Here is a 27,430-nt window from a genome sequence, read left to right as displayed (position 1 = left end):
CAAAGTGATTTGCGAACGATCGGTCAGCTAGCGTCACCCAGCAAGTGAACACCACAAACGACGATGGAGTAGCTAGTAGCAGTTACTGACTCATTAACTGACTGTGGCGAAAACCTACGACGATAACTTGCTCGGTTAACAGCAGGTCTACCAGACAGTTATACGAAAATGAGCCTATCGATGTTCTTCCCCTGTGGTTCATATTGCTAATGCGTGAGCTAACCACGGATAGCCTACCTAGCTCACTGGCAAGCTGATATGTTAGATAAGCATATTCGCTTTGCTGAGAAACATAAATTGAAGATAACTGAACATAATTGTATTTTTAATGCCATACATATAACGTGATTACATGACACAGTACAGTCACGGATGGAAATTAAACTGCGTAAACATCTGATAATATATTTTAAAACATAACAGCAGACAGTCAGCTAGCCTCAGGTTCGTTCTGCAATCGTTCGTTCAGGTTGATGGGCTTTTCCGCACCGGACTGTCAATCACATTGTAAAAATCACAGAGCCGCCTAACTCTATGGTTTTGGCTCCAAATCGACAACATGGCCGCGCCCGCCATTGAGCTTCAAAACGTGTTTTAGAGACCCACGGAGAGTCAATGGGTGACGTCACAGTAGCTTTGTCCATATTTTTTACAGTCTCTGGCTGCTACACGTCGCTTCAGCGTGCCGCTACCAGAATGCACTGCGGGGCAGATTGAAGGTTGTCCCATAGGAAATTAATGGGAGGCGTCTAATTGCGCTGCTTTAGACGCTGCAGTGGACATGCACCATGAGGTAAAGAGGAATTCTGCTAGCGTGTCGCGATTATACGTCTTAAAATCTTTACTTTTGTAACTTTATCGGGAACTATGGGGAAGTGTAAGTTTAACAATACGTGGTTGGAGAAAAGCACGTTTAGTGCTTGGTTGAAACCAGTAGAGGGGAACATTTTTGAAGCCCAGTGCACCTTATGAAAGAAAAGTTAAACTAGGAACATTGGGGGCTTTAGAATCGCATGGTCAGTCAGAGAAACACAAGACCCAAGTGAAAAACCAACAACAAACACCTGCCATCTCTTCTGTGTTCACCCCTGCTTTGGGAGCATCAAGTGTGTCCAATGTAGTGTCGTCATAAAATTTTCCCGACCGTGAAGAATGCCTTACTTGTTTACATTTTGAACAGATATGGCTCCTGGGTAAATCTATTGTTGTTTTCATCGCAGCACTTTCGACACAAGCAATATCGGAAAACAATTCTTACCGTGAAAAGTGCCTGACCCGCAACCGTAGAAACACGGCGAGACAATTACATCGAGAAATACCATTTTTGGAAAAAAGCGCTGTATTCTGTAACTGAATTTAGATCAAACCTACCATGCACAAAAATGTAAAAAATAAAATAAAAACTGTAGGCTACTCGTTAACTTTAAATATAGGCCAACTAGTCTGATTTTGACAACTTTGTGATTTAACTGATTCACGTTTTAGTGTATAAAACTCAGAAGTAACTTAAACATCCACTGAGCATTGTGTCTCACTACTAGTTAAGCATTTTAGTATAAATTCTGCAGCCTGCTTGAGAATACTTGGTGTACTAAATGTTGCAAAGAAGTATAATCTTGAGTATTTTCCCCTGATGTGTAGGCCTATACTTGTTCAAAAGTGAACGAAATAGGCTTCCTTAGTTTAAGAAAGAATGCTATATTAGTGTGCTTATAAAACTTTATGGGGTCCAACTAGTCAAAGTTTCTTTACTCAAGTAGTAGGATGATAGGACAGCACCTTATTCCCAAATTCCCCTCCTCAGTCTGTGAGAACTATTTTAAGAGCTCCAATCCTGTAGAAAAATTCCACAATGCATTATGCTACATCTTCAGCTTGGTTAGACTTTAGTGGATATCCCTTGACCCACATGGTTTTGTGGGTTTTCTTCTTTGATAGTAATTTTCCTTCATACTTTTCTGCCAATATGGCGTGAAATAGGTATTAAATTCTATTCAATGTGGTCTTAAAAAGGTCTTCAAAAGTCTTAAATTTAACTTGTTGAAACCTGCAGGAACCCTGCTGAGACAGGAAGTAGCGTAAGGGCGCACAGCTAATATTAGCATTAGAAAAAAGTCGTAATATATCTCCTTGGTTACAGTATCGCAATATCTAGCAAAATAATGAATCGTAACCCCTTTATCGTGATACGTATCCTATCGCCAGATTCTTACCAATGCACAGCCCTATCTGGCATAATATTAATTGTGGAGTAAAACATTCAGGCGATGACCCACTTACTCCAAATCGCTGAACACTACAGGATCAACCTCTGAGACGCAGCTAACTGGAACAGACCATCAAAGCATCTACACGAAATAGTAAATAATCAGCGCTAGCATGTTTAGCTATGTTAGCCAGTCTCAAATCTCTGGCTATCTCTTGCCAGTTTTCATTCCCATCATTCCAAAAACCTCCCTAAAGACCCATTAATGGTTCTCTTTCTATTTATTATTTTCCCCAAACAAATACAGAGCACTGTTTTAAGTTACCTATTCTGCACTGTGTAGCTATGTGTTTGTGTGTCTTTCATGCTACTATGTGCATTGTAGGGTATGTAGATGCTTAACAGATTTCATCATAGAGTCTATTAAAAACACTTCAACTGGCCTACTATATTCTGTCATTGGCAGCATAATATTTATTAGTAGAACACTCTGCTACAACTGGTACGTTCTATCACTGGTGGCATATGAAACACAGCATTGGGTTTAACCCGTCTGGGGTGTGTCTGCACTTTTGACTGGCTAGCAATCCCAACAGGCTAACATGCTATATCAAAACTATAAAACTATAAACTGTTTGTCACTAAATAACTGTTTATGATTAGCTACATACATTTGAATTCCTTGAAATACATACACAGTACAGCACCCGAAAAATACTTTGAATCGCGTACGCTCTGTTGGAGCAAAGTGACCATTGCAAAGGTGACTATAGACTAACATAGCAAATAATTCCCATTATTGCAGCCAGTCACCCGACCAGCCTTGTAGTTAGAAAATAATCATGACGTCAGATGACGAGGATACTAACAAGGAGAGAGAGAGAGCAGCAGACCTACTAAAAAGAAGCGAGTCCATGCCCCCCAGAAGTTCCTCGCAAAATATCAGGAGCAATGGCTGTGCCTCCGCCCCTCAAAACGTCCGTTTTGCACATTGTGCAATTATGATTTTGACTTTAGCCACCAAGGAGCTTCAGGTAATAATTTAGCTAAACCTCTAGTTACAAAGGCCTACATTCCTAGATAAGTTTTCAACTGAATACTTTTTCCCCCATTAGGCCTATATGATGTGTGCCAATATAAGCTGATTCAATTAGTTAATTATTAAATAAAAATGGAAATCATGAACAGAAACTTTATTCATAATTAACAGTGTTTTACATCGCAACATAAGTTTTTTTTTTTTTTACATTACAACATAATTTTCTGTAAATACTTGAAAATGAAAACATGTTACGATGTACAAAATAAATAATTTCTATTTTTATAAAATAATTGAATGCAATTCACTTAACTGATGGTTATAAATTTGTATATGCACACATATCATATAATTAAATATTAATCATGAAAAAATTGTTCTAAGCAGGTGTACTCAAACTTTTGACTTGCAAGTGAATCATAATATAGCCCAGTGCAGTGCAAGTGATATTTTTGAATTATTTTTTCAAATTATACAATTTTGCCTGATCACTTCAACAGTCAAAACTAGAATTATTAAGAAAGGCTTGTGTGTGCGTGTGTGCGTGCAAAGCGAAGTGGTGCGAAATCACGTGAACTACGCGTTAAACTGACTATTGTGGTACTCAAAATATTTTCCTAAGATTGGCAGGTCTGAAATAGGCATAGTACACTAGAGGAGGCTGGTCCATAGGGGCAGAGGAGGTTGCTTCGCCTCTATTTTTGAGAGGCATGAGGGAGATCAAAATATTAAAAAAAGAATAATTGGTTGAAATAAACCATTACCAAATCTCAGTATCATTTATAAAATATTTTTTCTCTCTTCTTGGGAAAAAATCCATTATTGAAATTCTGATTAAAATGCTTCAACAGTGACACCTGCAGGGCACGCAAGAAGGCAAATGGCAGTCCCTGTGAAGTGGTGGTAGTGGGCAGAGGAGGACGGGGTTCTGCTGTCCTCCTTAGGGCGGGATCTCATATCAATTTAATGTACTTCATTATTTTTCATGCTAATCTGTTATTGGCCAAAACACATAAAATGATGCTCCAACGGAGGATGTAGTCCCTAACCAATCAACAACCAGAATACAATATTGACATTGCGTTGGTCCAATGATAATTTCATCTTCAATTCTCTACTATTGTATTGTATTGTATTATAATGTGGAAATTGCAAACTACTTTTAAACACATCACTAAAAAAGTACATTTTATTTAAGCTTTTTTAACCAGAGGAGGCTGGTCCATAGAGGCAGAGGAGGTTGTCCAGATTTCCTTTTTTCAGATTTCCCTTTTTTTATCGAGCAGTAGCTAGCTACTTGCGTTAGCCAATGCAACAGTTAGCTTGTTGTAGCAGCCCTGAAGGACTGCTAAAGAGCATCTTGCAGGTTAAATTTGTTATTAAATGTATACTTTTCAAATGACTATTTGAAAAGTTAATGCAGGATCTAATTTTTTTTTTTTACAGGACATAAGGGTACAAATTTGTAACAGAAGGGAGTCTGCCTGCCTTAGCCCAGTGTGCAGTAGTAGATGGTAGTGAGTCTGAGTGGTCGTGATATAGTGAGTTAGTCTTTTTACAGTAGTTTTACATTTTTACATTTCCTCAATAATAATAGTCTTTTACTGCTACCACAGTGAATGCAATGATGAGAAAACTTTTGGTTACGCTGACCTCTAAAATGCTATTCCAAAAGAAAAATCAGACATGTTATACATCGTTAGAAAGCTTATACTCTCACCTACTGAATAAATGAATTGTCAATAAAGCCAGACTGTACTAAAAAGGGCAACAACGCCGTAAACAACACGTGTGGTATTACGCACAGCTATTTTGGAAGGTACCCAGGCGTCACAAATGCGCGTATATTTCACAAACGGATTGTAATACAATATATGACCACTCAGTCTCAAAACGGATATCGCTATGCGTAAAACCAATGGTAAGGTTGTATATTTATAAAATATTTAGTCCCGGATATTGGCTGTAGAATGGCATGGTAATGGTATAATAATCTTCTTATTGTTCAGCAACTCGACCGCAGAATAGAGGGTTTCTCACTGTATCAATATTGCTTGTGTCTAAAGTGCTGCAATGGAAACAACGATAGATTTACTCCAGAATGTAAACAAGTCAGGCAGTTTTCACAGTCGGGAAAAATTTTATGACAATGTGGTCATGCAACTAACTTAACTAGCTAGCCAAACAGTCAGTAACACAGATACTTCCTTTGTGCCATTTAAGGATAATGTCAAGGAGGAAAGGTAGGAAAGGCACATTGGACACAGTAGTGAATAGGTAAGCCTAAAATAAATAAAGCTGCATTAAATGTGATTTAATTCATATCGTGGAAAAGTCAGCACTCCTTGGCCAGAACTGGTACGGACCTGGTCTGGCGCTGGCTATCTGGGTAGCCTGATAGCTAAGTGAGTAGCTATTGAAATGTACACTTGCTTTAGCTAACTACTAAGCTTGCGGTGCTTTAGCAAGCAGGCTAATAAAGCCAGTTTTCACGGTCGGGAAAATTTTTATGACAACGTGGTCATGTAACTAACTTAACTAGCTAGCCAAACAGTCAGTAACACAGATACTTCCTTTGTGCCATTTAGGGATAATGTCAAGGAGGAAAGGTAGCCTACTGTAAAAGCCAAAAAAAACAAAAAAAAAAACTGCCTGGCTTGTTTACATTTTGGACAGATGTGGCTACTGAGTAAATCTATCGTTTTTTCCATCGCAGCACTTTCGACACAAGTAATATCGGAAAAATCCTAAAATTTCTTCTTACCATGAAGAGTGCCTGACCAGCAAACGTAGAAGTGGCAAAATTAGGCTATATCTAGAAATACCATCTTTGGGGAAAAAAACGCTACAGTTTGGACCTTCTGGGACTATTTTTAGGGGAAACAAGCTGTGATTAGGAATTTCCTTTCATTTAATTCCTTCTGTGGCTGTGAGGCAACAGTGCTACCCACTGCACCACTGTGCTGCCGTATATTTGATCATTTTTAACAAATTAGACCGATTATCAATTTAATTTCCACTCGATAGGTCTTTCCGCCCATCATTTCATATGAATGTGCTCATACAGTGTGTAAACTTATATTCACACATAAACATTCATTTTACTGATTTAGAAAATGAATGAATAGAAAATTAATGGAGTCAGTAATTTTGTAAAAAATGAAAAAAATTCAAAACCTTACACAGCCATGATCACTAATTATATCCATTTAAAGTCACACAGTACAGAGCGCTACTCACCCCAGTCTCTGTAGTTTACAGTTTGGACTCATCAGTCCAGCACCGAGCAGCTTCACTCCTGAATCTCCCAGGTTATTGTAGCTGAGGTCCAGATCTCTCAGGGGTGAGTTTGATGATTGGAGAGCTGAGGCCACAATAGCACAGGACTCCTCTGTGAGGTCACAGCTGTTCAGTCTGCAAAGAGATAATGCATTATAGTATAACTACATTATACTGTTATCATGACCAGGGGCATTTTTACATTTGGGGCATGTGGGGCAGTGCCCCACCAAAGATGGCGCTGTGGTGCAAGATTCTCATAACATCTTAACGTTGTGGCATAATGGATTTTATATTTAATACAAAATAGTGATTCAGTGGTGAAATTGGCATGTATAAATATGATACACTTGACACACAATCCTTATAGTGCTGTTTTGGAGTAATTTCCTTTGTGTGTATGTGTGTGTGCTCGCACTGTGGACTGCGCTCCCTGTCCTATCTCTCTGCTGTGGGGCAGCGGAGCACTCTGCCCCATCGTTGCTAGGGGAACAACGTGACCGTGATCTGCGTAAGCAGGGAAAACCTCCCGCAAATTACGCTGGGCGGAGGGGCAGAAACTGCCCCTACGAACTCTGCCTAGCAACAGGTGAGCCACCTCAGGTGGCGAAAAAATAATAAACGTAACCGTTAATCGGTTGATGTACGTCTATCGCTAATGCTAGAGTGAGAGTACCTTAGACAGACAAGAAAACGTAAATAGATTTGAACTATATATGAAATAGGTGAAATATCGGTAACAACCTGTACCTAGTTATGTAGGAAAAAATGTCCTTGTTATCCTTCAGTGGTTATTTTTTCAGTACTTTAGCAATTTTTTTTCTGTGCCGGAAAATAAGTCAGAGGTGGTCCAGCGCTAGCTATGGGGACGTGTATCGACTACCCCATATAAATGAATGGAACTTCACATAAATTTTCTAGCATACTGTATAAGTGTCCTATCTTGCGTATTTGAGGTTAATATGAGAAAGGGTGGTAGCTATCAGCACGTTTAGGAATCTGTACATATTCACTGTTGTAACCCAAGTCGCAAAATGCAAAATAGCCGTTAGGAAAGCAGTTTGAAATTATGAAGCAACCTCTGCGCCTTTGCATTTAATGGGTCGCAATGAGATAATTCCGAGCGTGTTGCTTATCTTAAAGTTGATATTGTAAATAAGGCTGTATTAATATAACTAAATGTATATGTATGAAGTTAGTTTTTTTACATTTAGACAGTAAATACACTAGCGGTTAGGGTGGTCGATACACGTTCCCCCCCCCCACCCGTCCCCTCGGGTGGTCGATAATAGGTGCTCTCACTCTAGCCAGCTAAAGTTTTCAATTTCAAGGCAAGTGTGATTTTATTTTAATTTTGAAGTTTCTTAAGTTCAAGTTTGAATGAGTCTTTATTTTATTATTCATTTTGTAAATCTTTCTGCTCCCTGGTACTTACAGAGCAGTCCATATAATAGAATAGGCCTACCATAGACTAATTGGCTACCTTTATTTTTTGTGATGGTGACGTCATACAAAACTGCCCCACCAGAAATGCTATGCTAAAATCGCGACTGATCATGACTCCTAGTGTGATTTTCGAGTGCTCATGGCCATTGATAACTGTTACATAATGAGCATTGTACCTTATTGGACTTGTGTATTGTAGTTGTTCCAATGAATTTCAGTATGCACTTATTGCACGTCACTCTGGATAAAAGCGTTTGTCAAATAAATGTAATGTAATCTAATATTAGGTAAATAAAAAAACATGCAATGTTAAATGTAACAATGGACCTGTTCAGTGATGCAGAGTGAAATCGAGGATTTTAAGCTTGTTGATGCTCTGGGAAAGATGTCTGTGCTACACTCTCCAACTGCAGCACTTTGGAGCTGAGAATTAGACGTCCTGTTGGACTGAACTCAGACAGTTGCACAGATGTCATTCTGATCCAAACGGTCCAATTTCTTATATTGTAAGTTGTGAGGTGGTGGCACCTCTCACTCTGATTTCTGTGGGTTAATTGACCCTGAGGAGGGGCAGGTGTGTGAGTGCTATGGTGAGGTGATGGCACCTCACAGGCATTTGCTCTGAGCTAATTGTCCCTGATGATGGTCAGGTGTGGGAGGCCTATATCTAGCCCCTGATTTCTGGGGTTCAGCGCAGACTCATTGTTTGTCATGCTCTTGGTGTGTAGGGGTGTAAGAATCGGCAGAAGTTACCATATTGATCCTATCTGCCAGATTTGATCACCATTTAGTTTCTTCTCGAGCTGATTATCTCTTTGCACTGTGGAGGACATTTTGCCCTCTTCTCTTTAGCTTTCCTTTTGTTTTCTACCTGCCAGGCTGCGAGTGTCCTTTTTCTTTTGTAAGTGACTCCACTCTGTTTTTCTAGTGGGGTTTTTCTTTCTGGGTAGCTACGCTGCGGCAGTGTTTCATTTCTTTTAGTTTTCTGAGCCCACTGACAGAAGTTTCAGTGAGTGGAGGGAGCAATTATCTAGCTCTTTATTTGGTATTTCCCCTGTCCCTTTCTATCGCTCGGCGATTTTGTGGTTACCCCTCAGGGTTAACTTTTTTTAGATCCCCTTGGTCCGCAATTGCGTCCCACCCTCCTCAACCGTGACAGTACGTACTCTGAAATGGGACTAACGCCTCTTTTCTATGATTTTCTCTGGGCTTAACCCTCCCATCCCATCCCAGAACTGCAGCTACCATCTTACAGAGTGGACAATCAGTTTGTACAGCTACCAACAAAATGGAAAGATGTAAAAGATAACACATAAGAGTGAACAGTGAGTTTGCTTTTTTACTTTTGGTTTTAGCTGCACACAATTCCCACAGTATTGCAAGCAAACACACAGCTAAAGGTGGATTCCCTTTAGAAACAGGAAGCGATACATTACAAAACCAGGATCACTAATTCTATTTATATAAAGTCACACAGTACACAGCGCAACTCACCTCAGTCTCTGTAGTTTACAGTTTGGACTCATCAGTCCAGCATAGAGCAGCTTCACTCCTGAATCTCCCAGGTTATTGTAGCTGAGGTCCAGATCTCTCAGGGGTGAGTTTGATGACTGGAGAGCTGAGGCCACAATATCACAGGACTTCTCTGTGAGGCCACAGCTGTTCAGTCTGCAAAGAAGAGTTCATACATTCAACTCGCTGAATTATTGGCACCTTTCATAATATTATAATTATAATTTTATAAAATAAATAGAGCTAAAGATTCAAATTTTCTGATCAAACATTTGGAGAAACTGCTTACTTTGACTCTAATAAACAATTTTTTTTTAATTGTTTATTAGAGTTTTTGAGAATTGTGTATTTTAAGTTTGAAGATGTTCTGTGCTACACTCTCCAACTGCAGTGCTTTGGATCTGATAATTAGATGTGCTGCTGGACTGAACTCTGACAGTTCTACAGATTAAATTCTGACCCTTTTCTTATACTGTAAGTTCTATGAATTGGGGCAAATGGGCTCATACTTTTTCTATGATCTTATCTCTGGGCGTAACCCTCCCTCCCATCCCATCCCAAAAGTCCAGCCACCCATCTTTCAGAGTGGACAGTGAGTTAGTTTGCAATACTGTGGGACTTTTGGCACAGCTACCACCAAAAGAAAAGATGTAAAACACATATCTTTCACAGTGGACAATGAGTTTACATCTTTAGTTTTGGTTTTAACTGTGTTCCCACAGCATTGCAACCTGAATAACTAAAGATAGACTGACTTTAGAAACAGGAACTAGTACACCATACAGAAGAGGAAGGAAATGGAATTGTTAGTTAGAAAACCACATTTAGAAGGATCATCACCATAGACCCTTGCAGGAGGACATGAAACATTTATAGAACTGATAGATTTGGTCATAAGGGCACGCCAGTCAGACAAAGTCCCTTGTTTAGAGCCTGCGGGAGAACTAGAAAATGTAAAGTAGTGTGGAATATGGGATGGCACTTAAGGGAATCTCAAACAATGTACTTAATTATCCTCATACCAGGGTGGCACGGTGGGGAAGAGAGTAGCACTGTCTGGTGCAGTTGGTAGTACTGTTGCCTCACAGCAAGAAGGTCGTGGGTTTGAATCCTGGGACTTTCTGGGTGAAGTTCACATGTCCCTGTGTCTGTGTGGGTTTCCTCCAGGTACTCCGGTTTCCTCCCACAATCCAAAGACATGTAAGTAGGCTAATTGGAGACTCTAAATTGCCCATAGGTGTGAGTGCATGAGTGAATGGTGTATGTGACCTGTGATATATTGGTGACCTGTCCACGGTGTATTCCTGTCTCTTGTCCAATGCATGCTGGGATAGGCTCCAGTACCTCCCCTAATCAGGAATAAGTGGGTATAGATTATACTTGTTTCATATGAGCATTTTGGGTATGGATTACATTGTCAGGGTGGACATTGAGTTTGCAGTTTTGTACAGCTACCAACCAAAGGGAAGATGGAAAAGGTCTTTCAGATTCATTTTTCTCCTTTACTTGCGGTTTTCTGTGACAAACATCCCACAGCACTGCAAGCTAACACACTAAAGCTGGACACACATTACATCCTGGATGGCAAGGAGGTGATCTGTTTACATATAACATAGGTCTGCTGGTGTTACATGTAACCAAGAATTCCAAAGGTCTGTAGGAACTCAAATCCTGCTTTACCCTGAGATAAGCCTCAAGAACTCAAGAACAGGCACTGGGTGCAGAGGTCATTTTAACAGTTCCCTGAGTAGACCTCACTCTGGCACCCATTATACCCTACAATTCCTCAACCTTCCTATTTTCACTCTATCAACAAGAACTATGTTGGAGATTCTGGGTCAGGCCATATCAGAATAAAGCAGAGACCAGAGTGGTACTACACTGCTTCACATGTGCAAACAGCAATGTCCAGCTGCAGTGTAAACATTACTGTCACAAATCAGCTTTACTTTATGAAGACAAAAGAGACATTAAAGATTAATATAAAACATGAATTTGTTTTAACTAAAAAACAGAGCTTTTGTTGATTAAACTTTGTTGATTAAAATAAATATACGTAATTGTACAATGTACAGTTGAGGCTAAAGGTTTAAATACGCCTAGGCTAAAGACATTTAAACTGAATTTTTGACAACTGCACACATTTCATGTTACCATACATCTCCTGTGTTAACTCAATTAGGGCATCTACTTTTATTTCCATAAGATCTCATTTCAAAACAATAACTAAGAGAGATTTATTTAAGCTTTTTTATACTCTATCAGATTTTACACTTTGTTAGTATTTGGTGGCATTGCCATTTTATTGCTTAACTTGAATCAAATGCTTGGAGTAGCCTTCCACAAGCTTCTCACAATACTTTGCTGGAATTTTTGCCCATTCCTTCTGACAGAACTGGTGTAACTCAGTCAGGTTTGTGGGCCTCCTTGCTCGGACGCGCTTTTTCAGTTCAGTCCACAAATTTTCTATGGGATTCAGGTCAGGGCTTTGTGATGACCACTCCAATACTATCACTTTGTTGTCTTTAAGGCATTTTGTTACAACTTTGGAAGTATTCTTCGGATCATTGTTCTGCTAGAAGACCCAGTTCTGACCAAATTTTAACTTTCTAGATGTCTTGAGGTGTTGCTTCAGTATTTCTAGATAATCCTCCTCCTTCATGATGCCATCTATTTTCTGAAATGCACCAGTCCCTTTTTCAGTAAAACACCCCCACAATACAATGCTCCCACCCCCATGATTCACAGTTGGGATGGTGTTCTTCAGATTAAAAGCCTCAACCTTTTCCTCCATACATAGCGCTGATCATTATGGCCAAACAGTTCAATTTGTTTGTGTTTGATGCTGCAATCATTGTCACTGCTGTCTTTTCAGAACCGGAAAATATGAATCTACGCTCTCCCCTGCCGTAGTGTCACTAACCGAATACTTTGAAGCCACAATAAGAAAATGTACACACATTTTTGGATGATGCGCCGTGTTTGGATGTTTGATTTTGGCCTTATTCACCTTCTCCCACTGAGGGGAAGGCGAGAGTGAGAGGGTAAAGTGCAGGGTCAATGGGATGAGCACACACTATCCACACAGTGGTCATGGGAGTTGTAGTATCATGTAGTATTACCATGAAGAGACTGAACTATTTCATCATAATTTTAGTTTTTAATTTTAATTTTGTTTGTTGCTCCCCCCCCTTATTATTGTGTTCATGGCCAAATTTCGCTGGTCTGTTTTAACCGCTCTTGTATTAACACAAAAACCATAAATCATCACCAAATTTTGTTTAACAGTGGGGGGCACGGGGGGGGGGGGATGAAAGGGTGGGGTGCAGATGGGTGGGGGTGAGGGGGTTGTGGTTGTGGATGTGTGGGTGAGTGGGTGTGTGTATGGGGATGTTTTCCATCTGCTGGATGAACATAATGTAGTCTTACCCATTCATTTCCTATGGCAGTCATTTTAGACCCGGAACACCACAGGTGTGACAAAGTTGACTAAACCACTCAAAATTCAATGAAAGTGGTGATCAGCAATTTTATATGTTCAAATACCTAGTGTGGAGGGAAACATAAGGTCTTGAGGCAATGAAAACAAAAGTTGTAAATCGGTCAGATTTGACCCAAAAACTGGAGGAAGGTTAAGCAATGATTTCTTTTTAAACCAAATTTTCACTTACCCGACAATTGATTGCACTTTATTCTGACCAGGAATATAAAGGGTGAAAATATGCAGTCAGACATCTATATTATTAATGGTGTAATACTCACATGGCCTTCCTGCAGCTCCTGACTACTGGTACCAGTCTCTGATGACCTGCTGCTGATGTGTTGTAGGTCTTCAAGTCAAACTCATCCAGGATCTTCTCTGACATCAGTAACACAAAGGCCAGAGCTGAACATTGGTGTGGTTCCAGCTCTTTATCAGAAAGTTTTCCTGATGCCTGGGCATTCATGATTTCCTCCACAAGAGAGTTGTCATTCAGTTCATTGAGACAGTGGAACAGATTGATGATCCTCTCGGCTGAAGATTCCTCCCTGATCTTCTCCTGAATGTATTGGACTGTTATGTCAATGCTCAATGATCTGCTTTCAGACCATAGACTGAGAAATAAACTGGGCCTCGTTTTGTATCTTCCTCCATCAGATTTGCTTCCTGTCTGTGTCAGTAGACCTCCTAAAAGAGTCTGAATGGAGTCCAGTGAGAGGCCAAGAAGGAATCGGATGAAAAGGTCCAGGTGTCCATTCTTACTCTCTAAGGCCTGATCCACTGCACTCCTGTGTAACTCAGACAGCTCAACTCTCTCACTGAGAGATTTTGATTCTTCTGTTCTAAATACATTTCTGTTCTCATTTACACATGAATGAAACACAAACAAGGCAGCCAGATACTCCTGAATGCTCAGATGCACAAAGCAGTAGACCTTCTCCTGATCCAACCCACACTCCTCTTTAAAGATCTCTGTGCACACCCCAGAGTACACTGAAGCTTCACTGACATCAATGCCGCTCTCTCTCAGGTCCTCTTCATAGAATATCAGATTGCCCTTTTCCAGCTGTAGAAAAGCCAGCTGTCCCAGTTTCAGGATTATTTCTGTATCTGATGCTGACATCTTCTTTGAGTTTGTCTCATTGGTGCCATGATACTTCTGTTTCTTCACATTAGTCTGAATGAGTAGAACGTGTGTGTACATTTCAGTAAGTGTTTTGGGCAGATCTCCACTCTCTACTTTACCCAACATTGTCTCCAAAACAGTAGCAGAAATGCAGCAGAAGACTGGTATGTGACACATGATGTAGAGACTCCTGGATGACTTTATGTGTGAGATAATTCTGCTGGCCTGGTTCTGATCTCTGATTCTCTTCCTGAAGTACTCCTCCTTCTGTGGGTCATTGAACCCTCGTATCTCTGTCATTCGTTGGACGCAGTCAGGAAGGATCTGACTGGCTGCTGCTGGTCGGGAGGTGATCCAGAGGAGAGCAAAGGGAAGCAGATTTCCCTTAATGAGGTTGGTCAGCCACACATCCACTGATGATGATTCTGTTATATCACAGCAGAACTTATTGCTTTGGAAATGAAGAGGAAGTCGACACTCATCCAAACCATCAAAGATAAACACAACTTTGACTTTATCACCTTCAATACTTTTTATCTCTTTCAGTTGTGGAAAATAGTGATGCAGAAGTTGCATCAGACTGAATGCTCTTTCCTTCTTCAAATTCAGATCTCGGAAAGGAAGAGTGAAGATGAAATCAACATCCTGATTGGCTTTTCCTTCTGCCCAGTCCAGAATGAACTTCTGCACAGAAATAGTTTTCCCAATGCCAGCAATGCCCTTTGTAAGCACAGTTCTAATGGGTTTCTTTTGTCCAGGTAAAGGCTTAAAGATGTCATTGCAGAGGATTGCAGTCTCCTGTGTGGTTTGTCTCTTGGATGCTGTCTCAATCTGTCTGACCTCGTGTTCATTATTAACCCCCCCACTTCCCCCCTCTGTGATGTAGAGCTCTGTATAGATATCATTCAAAGGGGTTTGGTTGGCCTGCTTTGCTAAACCTTCAAATATGCATTCAAACTGCTTCTTCAGATGAGTTTTCAGTTCCTGCTGGGCTCTTTTTATGGGTTCATCTGAAAAGGGAAATATAATTAATTACCTTTAAAATATGGTAAACATTTCCCACTCAATAACAGATTTTAAGATGGAACGGTCAATAAAAGTGTTAATGCACTCAGTTCTCTCAGTATTTTACATGTATCAAAATGCTAAATACCTCTAACAGTATGTTACACACCTCACACAGCGATGCACACCTCTGTCAAAGTGTGTAACACACCTCACACACAGTATTGCATACCTCTGAATTGTAATCCATAATAAATCCAACATCAGCGAAAAACAGAAATGCATGCATTTGTACAATAACGATGAAGGAAAAACTTAAGCTCAATCGTCCTTTTACATTTCTTTTTTTTGGGTTTATAATGTAGATTTGTCTTTGTGGTAAATACTGTCTTCAAAGGTCACATGGTTATTTTACAATCTAATATTTTTTTATCCTGAGAGCTCTTTAGCCCTGGATGCTAACTCAAATTTATGGGACAGCGTTGTACTTACCAGCTTTCGAGCACAAGGTTCCTGTTTTGAATCCCCCTCAGGGACATTTAATCTCATGTACATTTGCTTACCCCCATAATCACTGCTTCATTACATAGTTTGATTTTAAATGCCTTCGTGTGCGCATTGCTTGTGACGTTTTCTATTTGTAATATTGTAAATGTAAAACACTGTTATGGATGTGTAGATGCTATAACTAATTTCAATATTTGAATGGACACACATTAGCAATGAGAGAGAACTCTTACTGTGCTGCTCATCTCTCTCCAGTGAGTCGGCGATATCCTTCTGCTTCATGTTCTTCAGGATGTGGAGGGTGATCTTGAGAGACCTCTCATTGCCACAGGTCTCCAGCAACTTCTCAACTATGTACAGGGCCTCAGGAACCTCTTGCTCTCTCTCAGTGCATTCAGGGTAACCTTCAATTCGATGACTTTTGAATAATTCCTTCATCTTCATAAACTTAACCAGGACAGAAGAATCTTCAGACAGACTCTTAAAGCATTCTGGGCAATCCTGACTCAGATGGCTCTGAAACAGTTTCAACTTTCCATCCTTCTTCAGCTTCATCAGAGTGCGCAGGAGAGACTGAAATAAACACAGTAAGAAGTGTGCTGTATCAGAGTGAAATAAACACATGAAGAGGTGTGCTGTATCGGAGTGAAATAAACGCATAAAGAGGTGTGCTGTATTAGTGTGAAATAAATGCAAGAAGAGGTGTGCAGTATCAGTGTGAAATAAACACAAGAAGAAGTGTGCAGTATCAGTGTGATTAAGGTCAGGGTTTCCGCCAGTGTATTGCAAGCCCGGTGGCCCGCCGGGCCTAAGTTGACCCCCCGCCGGGCCTGAGCATCAGGGAATTTTTTTTTTTTTTTTTTTTAATGTATTTTTAAGATGTTTTTTAAACTACAGTTACAGTGGGGAGGCTCAGTTGAAAAGCTCACCAGCGACATCTGTTGGTTAAAATATGAACGCACAATAGGAAAACAGCAGGTCTGAGATCAGTGTTCTTTACCCTCATTGTGACGTTCAACACTTGATGCTTCCAACTATCACAAGCTAACGTTACCTAGCAAGCCACCATTTATTATTTAGTTGTCATAACATTTTTCCCGACCGTGAAAACTGTCTGACTTGTTTACATTTTGGACAGATTTTGACACAAGTAATATCGGAAAAATCCTAAAATTTCTTCTTATGGTGAAGAGTGCCTGACTGGCAACCGTAGAAATGTGTTAACACAGCGGCAAAATTAGGCTATATCTAGAAATACTATCTTTGGGGAAAACAACGCTACGGTTGAGGGTCAGGCACTCTTCACGGTAAGAAGAAATTTCAGGATTTTTTCGATATTGCTTGTGTCTAAAGTGCTGCAACGGAAACAATGATAGATTTACTCAGGAGCCACGTCTGGGCAAAATAAACCAGTCAGGCAGTTTTCACGGTCGGGAAAAATTTTATGACAACGTGGTCATGTAACTAACTTAACTAGCTAGCCAAACAGTCAGTAACACAGATACTTCCTTTGTGCCATTTAGGGATAATGTCAAGGAGGAAAGGTAGCCTAGTGCAAAAGCCAAAAACCTTAGAGAGTTTTTTAAATGTTTAAATGTGCACAGCATTCCAAGGCTTGTTGTCAGATTCAGTAGCCAATCAGGACTTGAATACAAGTTTTTGTAGAGTGCAAAATACTTGATATTATTTATTTTAATATAATTTATTTTGTTGTTGTTGAAATGTGCCCAGCATTCCAAGGCTGTAAGAATCAGTAGCCAATCAGGACTTCTTTCAAGTTTTTTGTTCAGCGCAAAAACTTTGATATTATTGAATTTAATTGAATTTAATTTGTTGTTGTTGTTGAAAATACAGCATTCCAAGACTGTACATGGTTGTCAGATTCTTTGTAAGACTTTGTTATGCTGTAAATAGTTGTTGGTTTTTTAAAAATGTGTGTAGAATAAATGACTTATTTATAACAACATTCACATTATGTAGTCATATTTTCAAATCTCCAGTCAGCTTTTAGCACTGACTTAATGTAGGGCCCTATGGAATCTATAGCTTTTTTAAATTCTTAATTCCGTGATTCCGTCCGTGATTCTGTTATCAAAGAAACTATAGGGCCCTACCTTAATGCTGCCATCAGTCTGTCGCTGGCCCGCGTCGACCCCCATCAAAAAAGACGCTTGGCCGCTGGGCCGCGCTGGGCCCTGTCAAAGGATACCTCCTACCGGGCCTAACAACTTATCTGGCGGAAACCCTGAAGGTTATGTGCCACATTAGGCACTTGAAAACATCTATGTATTGCATATTACATACACATTATATAAATTTACTGTACGAATAAACCTATAATTAATTACAAACAATGAGATAAAAAATCAGATCTCACACCTGTTTTGCGGAAAATGATTTCACTGAACTCTTATCTAAAGAGTGGGACTCCAGTGACTGCTGGATACTGTGAATAAAACATGGAGAAAGAGGTTCCAGTTAAACTCGACTGCTTACTGCAGGCCTGTAACTCACAGCATATCTGAATATCTCATAATACACCCCACTTAGGAGTTGAATATGATATAATACACCGACTTACACCTGGAATGTGCCAGTGACATATAATAAAGGAACAGTGTCAACATAAATATGTTTGATTAACCTTTGATCAACAGTGGACTCTCCTTTGAAGTTGATTAAATGACCCAATGATTCTTCACTCTTCATAGACAGACAGCTGGGTGCAGGTGACCCTGCTCTTTCTGCCTGGACCCTGTGAACAAAACATGGAGACAGAACTTCCAGTTAAACTCATCCTCGTACTGCAGTTCTAACTCACAGCACATGGAGACAGAGCTTCCAGTTAAACTCATTCTCTTACCGCAGCTCTAACTCACAGTACATGGAAACAGAGCTTGCAGTTAAACTCATCCTCTTACTGCAGCTGCAACTCAGTTAAACTCATCCTCTTACTGCAGCTCTAACTTACAGCACATGGAGACAGAACTTGCAGTTAAACTCATCCTCTTACTGCAGCTCTAACTCACAGCACATGGAGACAGAGCGTCCAGTTAAACTCATCCTCTTACTGCAGCTCTAACTCACAGCACATGGAGACAGAGCTTCCAGTTAAACTCATCCTCTTACTGCAGCTCTAACTCACAGCACATGGAGACAGAGCTTCCAGTTAAACTCATCCTCTTACTGCAGCTCTAACTCACAGCACATGGAGACAGAGCTTCCAGTTAAACTCACCTTCTTACTGCAGCTCCAACTCAGTTAAATGCATCCTCTTACTGCAGCTCTAACTCACAATTGGAGACAGAACTTCCAGTTAAACTCATCTGCTTACTGTAGCTCTAACTCACAGCATATCTGAATATCTCATAATACACCCCAATTACGAGCTGAATATGATATAATACACCGACTTACACCTGAAATGTGCCAGTGACATATAATAAAGGAACAGTGTCAACATAAATATGTTTGATTAACCTTTGATCAACAGTGGACTGTCCTCTGAAGTTGATTAAATGACCCAATGATTCTTCACTCTTCATAGACAGACAGCTGGGTGCAGGTGACCCTGCTCTTTCTGCCTGGACCCTGTGAACAAAACATGGAGACAGAGCTTCCAGTTAAACTCATCCTCTTACTGCAGCTGCAACTCAGTTAAACTCATCCTCTTACTGCAGTTCTAACTCACAGCACATGGAGACAGAGCTTCCAGTTAAACTCATCCTCTTACTGCAGCTCTAACTCACAGCACATGGAACAGAGCTTCAAGTTAAACTCATCTTCTTACTGCAGCTCCAACTCAGTTAAATGCATCCTCTTACTGCAGCTTTAACTCAAAATTGGAGACAGAACTTCCAGTTAAACTCATCCTCTTACTGCAGCTCTAACTCACAGCACATGGAGACAGAGCTTCCAGTTAAAATCACCTTCTTACTGCAGCTCTAACTCACAGCACATGGAGACAGAGCTTCCAGTTAAACTCATCCTCTTACTGCAGCTCTAACTCACAGCACATGGAGACCGATGTTCCAGTTAAACTCATCCTCTTACTGCAGCTCTAACTCACAATTGGAGACAGAACTTCCAGTTAAACTCATCTGCTTACTGCAGCTAACTCACAGCATATCTGAATATCTCATAATACACCCCACTTACGAGTTGAATATGATATAATACACCGACTTACACCTGAAATGTGCCAGTGACATATGATAAAGGAACAGTGTCAACATAAATATGTTTGATTAACCTTTGATCAACAGCGGACTCTCCTTTGAAGTTGGTTAAATGACCCAATGATTCTTCACTCTTCATAGACAGACAGCTGGGTGCAGGTGACCCTGCTCTTTCTGTCTGGACCCTGTGAACAAAACATGGAGACAGAGCTTCCAGTTAAACTCATGCTCTCACTGCAGCTCTAACTCACAGCACATGGAGACAGAGCTTCCAGTTAAACTCATCTTCTTACTGCAGTTCTAACTCACAGCACATGGAGACACAGCGTCCAGTTAAACTCATCTTCTTACTGCAGCTCCAACTCAGTTAAATGCATCCTCTTACTGCAGCTCTAACTTACAGCACATGGAGACATAGCTTCCAGTTAAACTCATCCTCTTACTGCAGCTCTAACTCACAGCACATGGAGACATAGCTTCAAGTTAAACTCATCCTCTTACTGCAGCTCTAACTCACAATTGGAGACAGAACTTCCAGTTAAACTCATGCTGTGAGTTAGCTGCAGTAAGCAGATATCTGAATATCTCATAATACACCCCACTTACGAGTTGAATATGATATAATACACCGACTTACACCTGAAATGTGCCAGTGACATATAATAAAGGAACAGTGTCAACAGAAATATGTTTGATTAACCTTTGATCAACAGTGGACTCTCCTTTGAAGTTGATTAAATGACCCAAAGATTCTTCACTCTTCATAGACAGACAGCTGGGTGCAGGTGACCCTGCTCTTTCTGCCTGGACTCTGTGAACAAAACATGGAGACAGAGCATCCAGTTAAACTCATTCTCTTACTGCAGCTCTAACTCACAGCACATGGAGACAGAGCTTCCAGTTAAACTCATCCTCTTACTGCAGCTCTAACTCACAGCACATGGAGACAGAGCTTCCAGTTAAACTCATCCTTTTACTACAGTTAAACTCATCCTTGTACTGCAGCACTATCTCATATCACATTGCATATCTGATTCAAGCATGTATACCTCTTTCTGTCAGTGCTGAGGATCTCTTCTTTGGTCTCTGGCTCCCCTGAGAGGCTCATTTTGGAAACAGTTCCCCCTATCTAAGGAGACTGGAATACATCAGACCAGGTTAGACCACATGTGGGTCTTTACTTAAAATAGGCAATCTGAAAACACACAAAATGAGAACACATTTAACACACACACACTAATCCAAACAGAAACACATATTTAAAGAGTATATTTACTGTTGACTGGAAATTAATTAGGCTCTATTTCCAGAAATTATTTGCCACAATTCTTGCCCCTCCCTGTAGTCAGGACTTTGTGCACCCTCCCCTTGCAGGAATAATGGAGTCTTTTTATATCGAGTTTTATTAGACTGGAGAACACATTGGGAGAGATCTTAAACCCTTCCTACAACTAGAATCTTTCCATATACTTAGTATTTTTTTAACTGTGTTTATGTACTGTCCTCTTCAATTAAAACCACAAGTGTTGAATGGACTTCAAATCTGGAGACTCCAGCCATTTCTAAATGATGTTTCTTTGGTGGTTTAAGCATTTATTTGTAAATTGTACTCTGTGCTTGTCACTGTCTTGCTGGAAGATCTATAGTACTTGCAGCTTTCAGTCTGCTGACAGAGGCAACCAGATTTTTGGCTAAAATGTCCTGGTACTCGGGCAGCGTTCATGATGCCGTTGTCCTTAACAAGGGCCCCAGGACCAGTGGGAGCAGAACAGCCCCATAACACTGAAGATTCCCCACTGTATTTCACAGTTCGTACAAGCCTATAATCTGTCTATGCATTTTAAACAATGTCATTTAGAGAATTCTAGGTGCTTGTTCTGAATAAAGCCATTTTGACTGAAATCATTCTAAACAGACATTTGTTATAGTGGTAGGATCCAACTGTAAATATGGAGCTTCTATTTGTCGATTTTGAAACTTCGGTGTACAGTGGCTATGAAGTGCAAAACACAAAAACAAATAGAAAACGCAAAAACAAAAGCTTTCGGCCCTGAGGTGCAGATGCAACATACAAAAACAAAAAGCCCTGAGGTGCAAATGTTTTGCACTTCTGGACCACTCCTTTTTGTTTTTGTAACAGGTCAAGTTCAGAACATTCTGCCTATATTCTACATTTAATCAAACCCAAACTGACGATGGAACAAAAATCTAATTTTGACTTTTTTGTCCACACAAGATTCATACAAGTATTTGATGTGCCCATCAAACTGTTATTATATCCATCAATCTTAATTAAAGATAAATAGGCTTATATTGACCTATTATTAATGTGTCGGAAAAGCTATTCGTTTCAAATGCGTCTGTTAAAAATAAAAAGTTCAAAATAAAATAAATAAAAATAGGAAAAAAACATTTCCTACAAAACCATGACGTTAAACACACGTAATGTCTGATTTAATATAAACGTTTAATAATTACAAAAGTAAGAGGCCTACGTCCACGAACGTATCCACGTAATACAAATTAATGCTGAACCGTAACTTCGATTTTTTGTTTACCCACGTTTCTTCTATGTATTTATGTTTACCTGTATTGATACCAAGTGATAGCTTGGTTATCGTCTTCTTGATATAAAGTCATCAGACCAATAAGCACTGAATGTATGCTGGATTCAAATCTGATTTCATTGCAAAGTCGATGCCTGTTCGATACTGTCTGGCAAAATGTTCGATCTGTTTTTCTGCTGCAGTAGCAGCTGACAACATATAGCCTACCCTACACTATTTTCATCAAACATCAGGGCCTGTGACTTCCGTCATATCCAACGAGGCAAAAATTGTAATAAGATATCAAAAATACTGAAATTAAAGTGAAAATTTTTTTTTTAATTACCTTTTGATTCCCAAAATGGGACATTGGTGACTAGCGTAATACACCTTGGCAAAATTGCGTCAGGTCTGCGTTTTACTGAATTAAGCTTGTAAACGCGACTTATAGTACAAGATTCTCATTCTTTCCCACACCCCTTCAGCTATACCTTCCTTCTTCTACTCCTTCCTGTTTTCTTCCGTCTTTAAAATGGAGAGGAGTAGCCCATCCCCCGTCTTACTTTCAGTTTCTCGTTTGGACTTTTTTTTTACTGGCTCAAGCGGTTTTTATTTACTTTTTATTGGCTGAAACATTCATTGTATTTAATTCGCAAAACAGTCAGCTAAAGGCGAAATCACCCCTAGCCAAGGGCAATGGCGTTACTTTATAGTTTAAGGGTTGCATCACTGTTATCTGCTACAAGACTGTTGCTTTACCAAACCTTTACTGTGCTTCACTAGCAAACTACCCGAGCTAAGTTAACTGAACATTGTGGTGCTGATGTAAAAATCACTGCTGGTAATTGAGTACAAATGAGTTTTATAACACAGACTTTTTGAAGAAAAAAAACATTCAAAAACATACTCTTCAAAAGGTTTTAAAAAGCTATGTCGTTGAGAATAAAAAGCAAGAACCGTGGCCTTGTTGCCTTCAAGAATTCATCAGTTAACAGTAAACAGCAGCTAGTAACTCCAAGTACTTAACTGACCATTATTCAAGTAAACAATATTGTGCTTGCATTCAATAATATAGGCCAATGCAGGGTAGTGTGTGCATAGTAGTGTATGCATGTGAGCTCGACAATGCATTTCTCGCAGAAAATGCTGTTTTACTACACTGCAGTGGTGATAAAACTTACGAGTAGGCCTAAGTGCGTGTGTGTTGTTAGCCTTTCTTGCACACTGCATGAGGTAGTATGATGTAGCCAACACAAGCCAATAGCCCTAACCCACAAAATTGATTTTTAAAAGTGAAAGCGTTCAATTATGGTCAGCGTCACCAAAAAGTTTCCACAGCCTGAACAAATGGCAAAAGCCGCAGTAGCAGATGGAATTAAATTAATATTGAAACTCATATTTTCTGAACCCACATGGAAATTTATTTTTGCAATACATATAAATATAATATATGTAAATATACTTGTAATGTACAAATTCACTGCAAAAGGACTCTCACAAAAATTCATTGTAAAAGGTCGCGTCTGGTTTCTACTTGTGTTCCACTGCTACACACAAGTGGGGGGCCATAAATGCCTACAGGATGAGATCAGCAGCTAGGAAAACCATCAAGGCATCCTGCATGGGACTGGTCACGACACCGTTTATTGCACGAGAGAAATCTTCTGCATCCTTCAGACATCTTGCCCTTTTGAAGGTAGGGCTATGGACATACCAACTGGGGGATCAGTTGACATACAGCTCACCCCCCTGCTGGTTGGACATGCCAGGCGGACAACGCGAGGCTGGACACCACTCATGGACAGTGCCACAGCGCCTCCATGTGGCATCATTGGGTCAGGTCACCCTCAAACAGAATCCTTAATAACTCTGGGGCATGACGTTCTGTAGTTAAATAAAGTGTGAGCTTTTATTAAAACATTTGAGGCAATGTAAAATGTAATGAGGTGGAGATCGCGCGCAGTCATACAAAGTATCTTAATACTATCATTTGGATAATGGCTCCCCTGTATCTACAGGGGAAGAAGGGGAAGGGGATCTCTGGTTGGTGGCACCACAGTGTTCTGTTCGGCCTTATTTGGGCAAATTAAGGGAAATATGGAGTTTGGGAGGTGTGGTCGGGATGTCATTTAAGGGGAGCAAGGAAGCAGATCTGGGAGAAGCCTGCTTATCAGATTCTCTTGTCTGTACGGAAACATCTTGGTATGTTGCTCTCATTTAATTTTGTCACGTTGTGACTTATGTATGTGTTTATTAGGATGTATCTATGTTGGAACTTATATGTGTGTAAAGACTCTTATGTTTCTGTTTTTTTTATATATAGCGTGACAATAAACCATTATGTTTCAGCATGACCCATAATTTCTTTAATAACCTCACTTTGTCCAAAGCACCACCAGCCATATGCTAACCAGTGGCGGTTCCTTAATGCGGGGCACTGGGGCGCCGCCCCCCTAAATGCGAAATAATTATTAAATACATTTTTTTTACTCGTACAATGCGCCGGGTAGTCTGTCAGCGCCTGTCAGCATTCATTAAAAATTGGTTCCAAAATCAAATTGTATTTGGTTAATTTCTGTGTGAATACATATACTTCCTGGGTGAAGGGCGCCGGCCAAATGAGTGTGTATGTAAGGCTGCGTCCGAATAGTCTTTTTTGCTTAGGAAGGTTCCTAACTGAGTGAAATGACCCAAAAGTATTTAAGTGGCAGCCATGATACGAGCTGTTCAAATTCTCTAAATGCTAAGGAAAGGTGTTTCAATGCTTCCTATCTTATCTCATTTAGCATAGGGCACACTGGACCATCCTTTACGAAAGGAAAGGAGATAATGCCGTCCCACAATTCCTTACGGCAGCAACATTTAAAGCGAAGCACAATTCGGCCGTTCACGAAAACGAACGATCAACATGACTGAGTTGTGTGGTGGTTCTTTAAGCTATTCTATGCATAGGCTTATAATCAGATAATAATCAGCATATTAACCATAACACGGAAGTCTGTGTTTCAAGAAAAAAGGGATATGAGACGTTTTAGCCAGATTATGTTTTTAATTCCTCATGTTTAAAACTTACGAATGATAATATGTACAGTAGTACATTTGTAGGCCTAACATGTTATGACTATCTTGCATTACATTTAATGAATTATTTTCATACAATCATACTAATTGGGATTCATGTCGATAAATATGAGTGGACAGGAGGGTGAGCGTGAGCAACCATCTCAATGTGACAACCATTTAGTTTCACTTTTGTGACTGTTAGCCTATATTCCTTTTTTATTTCAATTCCAACCATGGTAATGAAGTAATACTTTCCACCAGGTTGTCCACGTTTAGAGGGTATGCATTGACGTCACTTTCCCAGGGGAATACGTCCTCTCAGTCTCGACTGAGTGGCAAAACATGCTGCCACATGGCTGCATTTAATAGAGGAAACTGCAAAACCGGGAGTAAAACAAATGATTATCTGCTTAAATTAAAGGCAGTTGGACTCGACAGTGATCCTTACAACTTACCAAAGAACCAGTGGTCCATGGACATTCAACAAGGAATCGGAGCCATCTTTTTACATTCAGCCAGAAGCTAAAGAAAATAGAAGCAAATGCATCGCTGCAGTTCGCAGAAACAACTCGAATCCAGGCACCGAAACATGGATTTGCGGTTGTTATTTTGTGTCAGGTGTGTTGGATTTTTGGGTAAAATCATACCTTAGTGTTGGCTAGCCAAGCATATAAATTATCTAACCATCTCCCCTTTGTTTGTAGAACACAAGGCTCATCATCATGGATGTTTTTCAATAAATCCTGACAAAAACTTTACAGTTACACAGAATATAAATGAAAGATGCTCAATATTTAATTGATGAGTAGTCAATACAGTATAACAATCTCAAAGATTTCCGTTTTTTTCTCTTTGGCGGTACCAATGGCGAGAAGCGGTAATTGCATGTGTGTTTTTGGACCTCACTTCCCAACTTCCAAACAGTGTCGCCTGTGTGTGACGTCAGTCAGTTGGCACCTGGACCACGGTAACGATAACACTTGCAATTTACTGAATTAAACATGGTTGTTATAAAAGTAACGTTATGTACACATTCATTCATTGTCTAACATTAGGCTAACTTAAGCTGTCTTTACACTGCCGAGCCGGGTTAAAATGCTGTAGCAGACCTGGGGTAGAATTAGTGATAATCAAGTTCCACAGACGTCTTTATCCACCTTTTGCCCGGTATGAACATCTTTACACTGCAGAGAAGAATCCGCGGGATTTGCTGTGGCTTGTGCAATTATGTATCTCGTGCACAATAAACATTGTCTTCCTCGTGAATGATTGTTGTGTGATATTTGTGAAACAACTACCTTGCAAAATGTTGCCCCTGGTGTTTCTGGTTTTGCTAGCTAAACTGTTTGAGAACTGTTAAAGCTGAGCTGGGTGTTAAATTAGCAACCAGAACAAGAAGAATAAAACAAAAACAAAGGTGATTTCATCAAAAAGAGCATCAAGGCTGAAGGAACATAATGAGGAAGCGTAATAAAATAACAACGCTAATCCATACTGCCGTATTTTTTTATTTTGTTTTCTCCAGCTTGACATCTTTACACAGAAATCAGAACCGGCTCTGCTCCACCTATACCCCGGCTCTGTGAAAATACGGCTTTATTCCGATCATTATAATATGTTAATGAACTTGATGTCAATGTAAATAACGGTAACGTTAAGGCCAGTTCAGATCGATAATTCGCAACGAGACAAACCGGTTTTAGAATGTTGCAGAGAAAATTGCAGCGGTGTGAACTGGTTAGTTGCAGAGCGTCTGAAGCCTTTGTCTGGGGTCTCAAAAGACTCACCTTGTCAAATCGCCAAGTGCCGTTTTTAGAACGTTTACAATCAGACGCCTTGGAATTTTGTAAGTTGCATCCAGTCTCGTTGCGAATCATTGTTCTGAGGTGGCCTTTAGTTAGCTACATTGCAGCGTTGCATTCGAGAGACGTTTGCGAGGTCGGTACCGGTCGGTAGCGTTAGCTACATTAGACATGAGCTGGCATTAGATTATGTTAATTACATTAGCTAGCTAGCTAACGCAACGTTGCCTGATATGAGAT

The 27,430-nt window shown here is 40.0% G+C and overlaps 1 protein-coding gene across 11 annotated transcripts in view; it reads right to left on the bottom strand.

Annotated features, from left to right (window-relative positions):
- The window catches only part of LOC135242406 (NACHT, LRR and PYD domains-containing protein 3-like), a 50,247-nt gene extending 27,371 nt beyond the window's left edge, over positions 1-22,876 (bottom strand). The window contains exons 1-11 of one of the 11 annotated variants that reach the window (XM_064313468.1): positions 22,672-22,876; positions 20,829-20,974; positions 20,480-20,590; positions 19,854-19,964; positions 19,082-19,192; positions 18,246-18,356; positions 17,981-18,047; positions 15,835-16,174; positions 13,245-15,099; positions 9,465-9,638; positions 6,486-6,659 (exon numbers count right to left, since the gene is read on the bottom strand). In XM_064313468.1, the coding sequence (XP_064169538.1) occupies positions 6,486-6,659; positions 9,465-9,638; positions 13,245-15,099; positions 15,835-16,174; positions 17,981-18,047; positions 18,246-18,356; positions 19,082-19,192; positions 19,854-19,964; positions 20,480-20,590; positions 20,829-20,887 (3,113 nt within the window). In that variant the 5' untranslated portion in view covers positions 20,888-20,974; positions 22,672-22,876. The other 10 variants (XM_064313469.1, XM_064313467.1, XM_064313470.1 and 7 more) reach the window with 10 other exon arrangements.
- Positions 22,877-27,430: the final 4,554 nt, after the last annotated feature.

The sequence above is a fragment of the Anguilla rostrata genome, chromosome 16 (genome assembly GCF_018555375.3).
Source record: "Anguilla rostrata isolate EN2019 chromosome 16, ASM1855537v3, whole genome shotgun sequence".
NCBI classification, from domain to species: domain Eukaryota; kingdom Metazoa; phylum Chordata; class Actinopteri; order Anguilliformes; family Anguillidae; genus Anguilla; species Anguilla rostrata.
The sequence above is the reverse complement of the archived record's forward strand: the minus strand, read 5'-3'. Positions and strand labels throughout refer to the sequence as shown.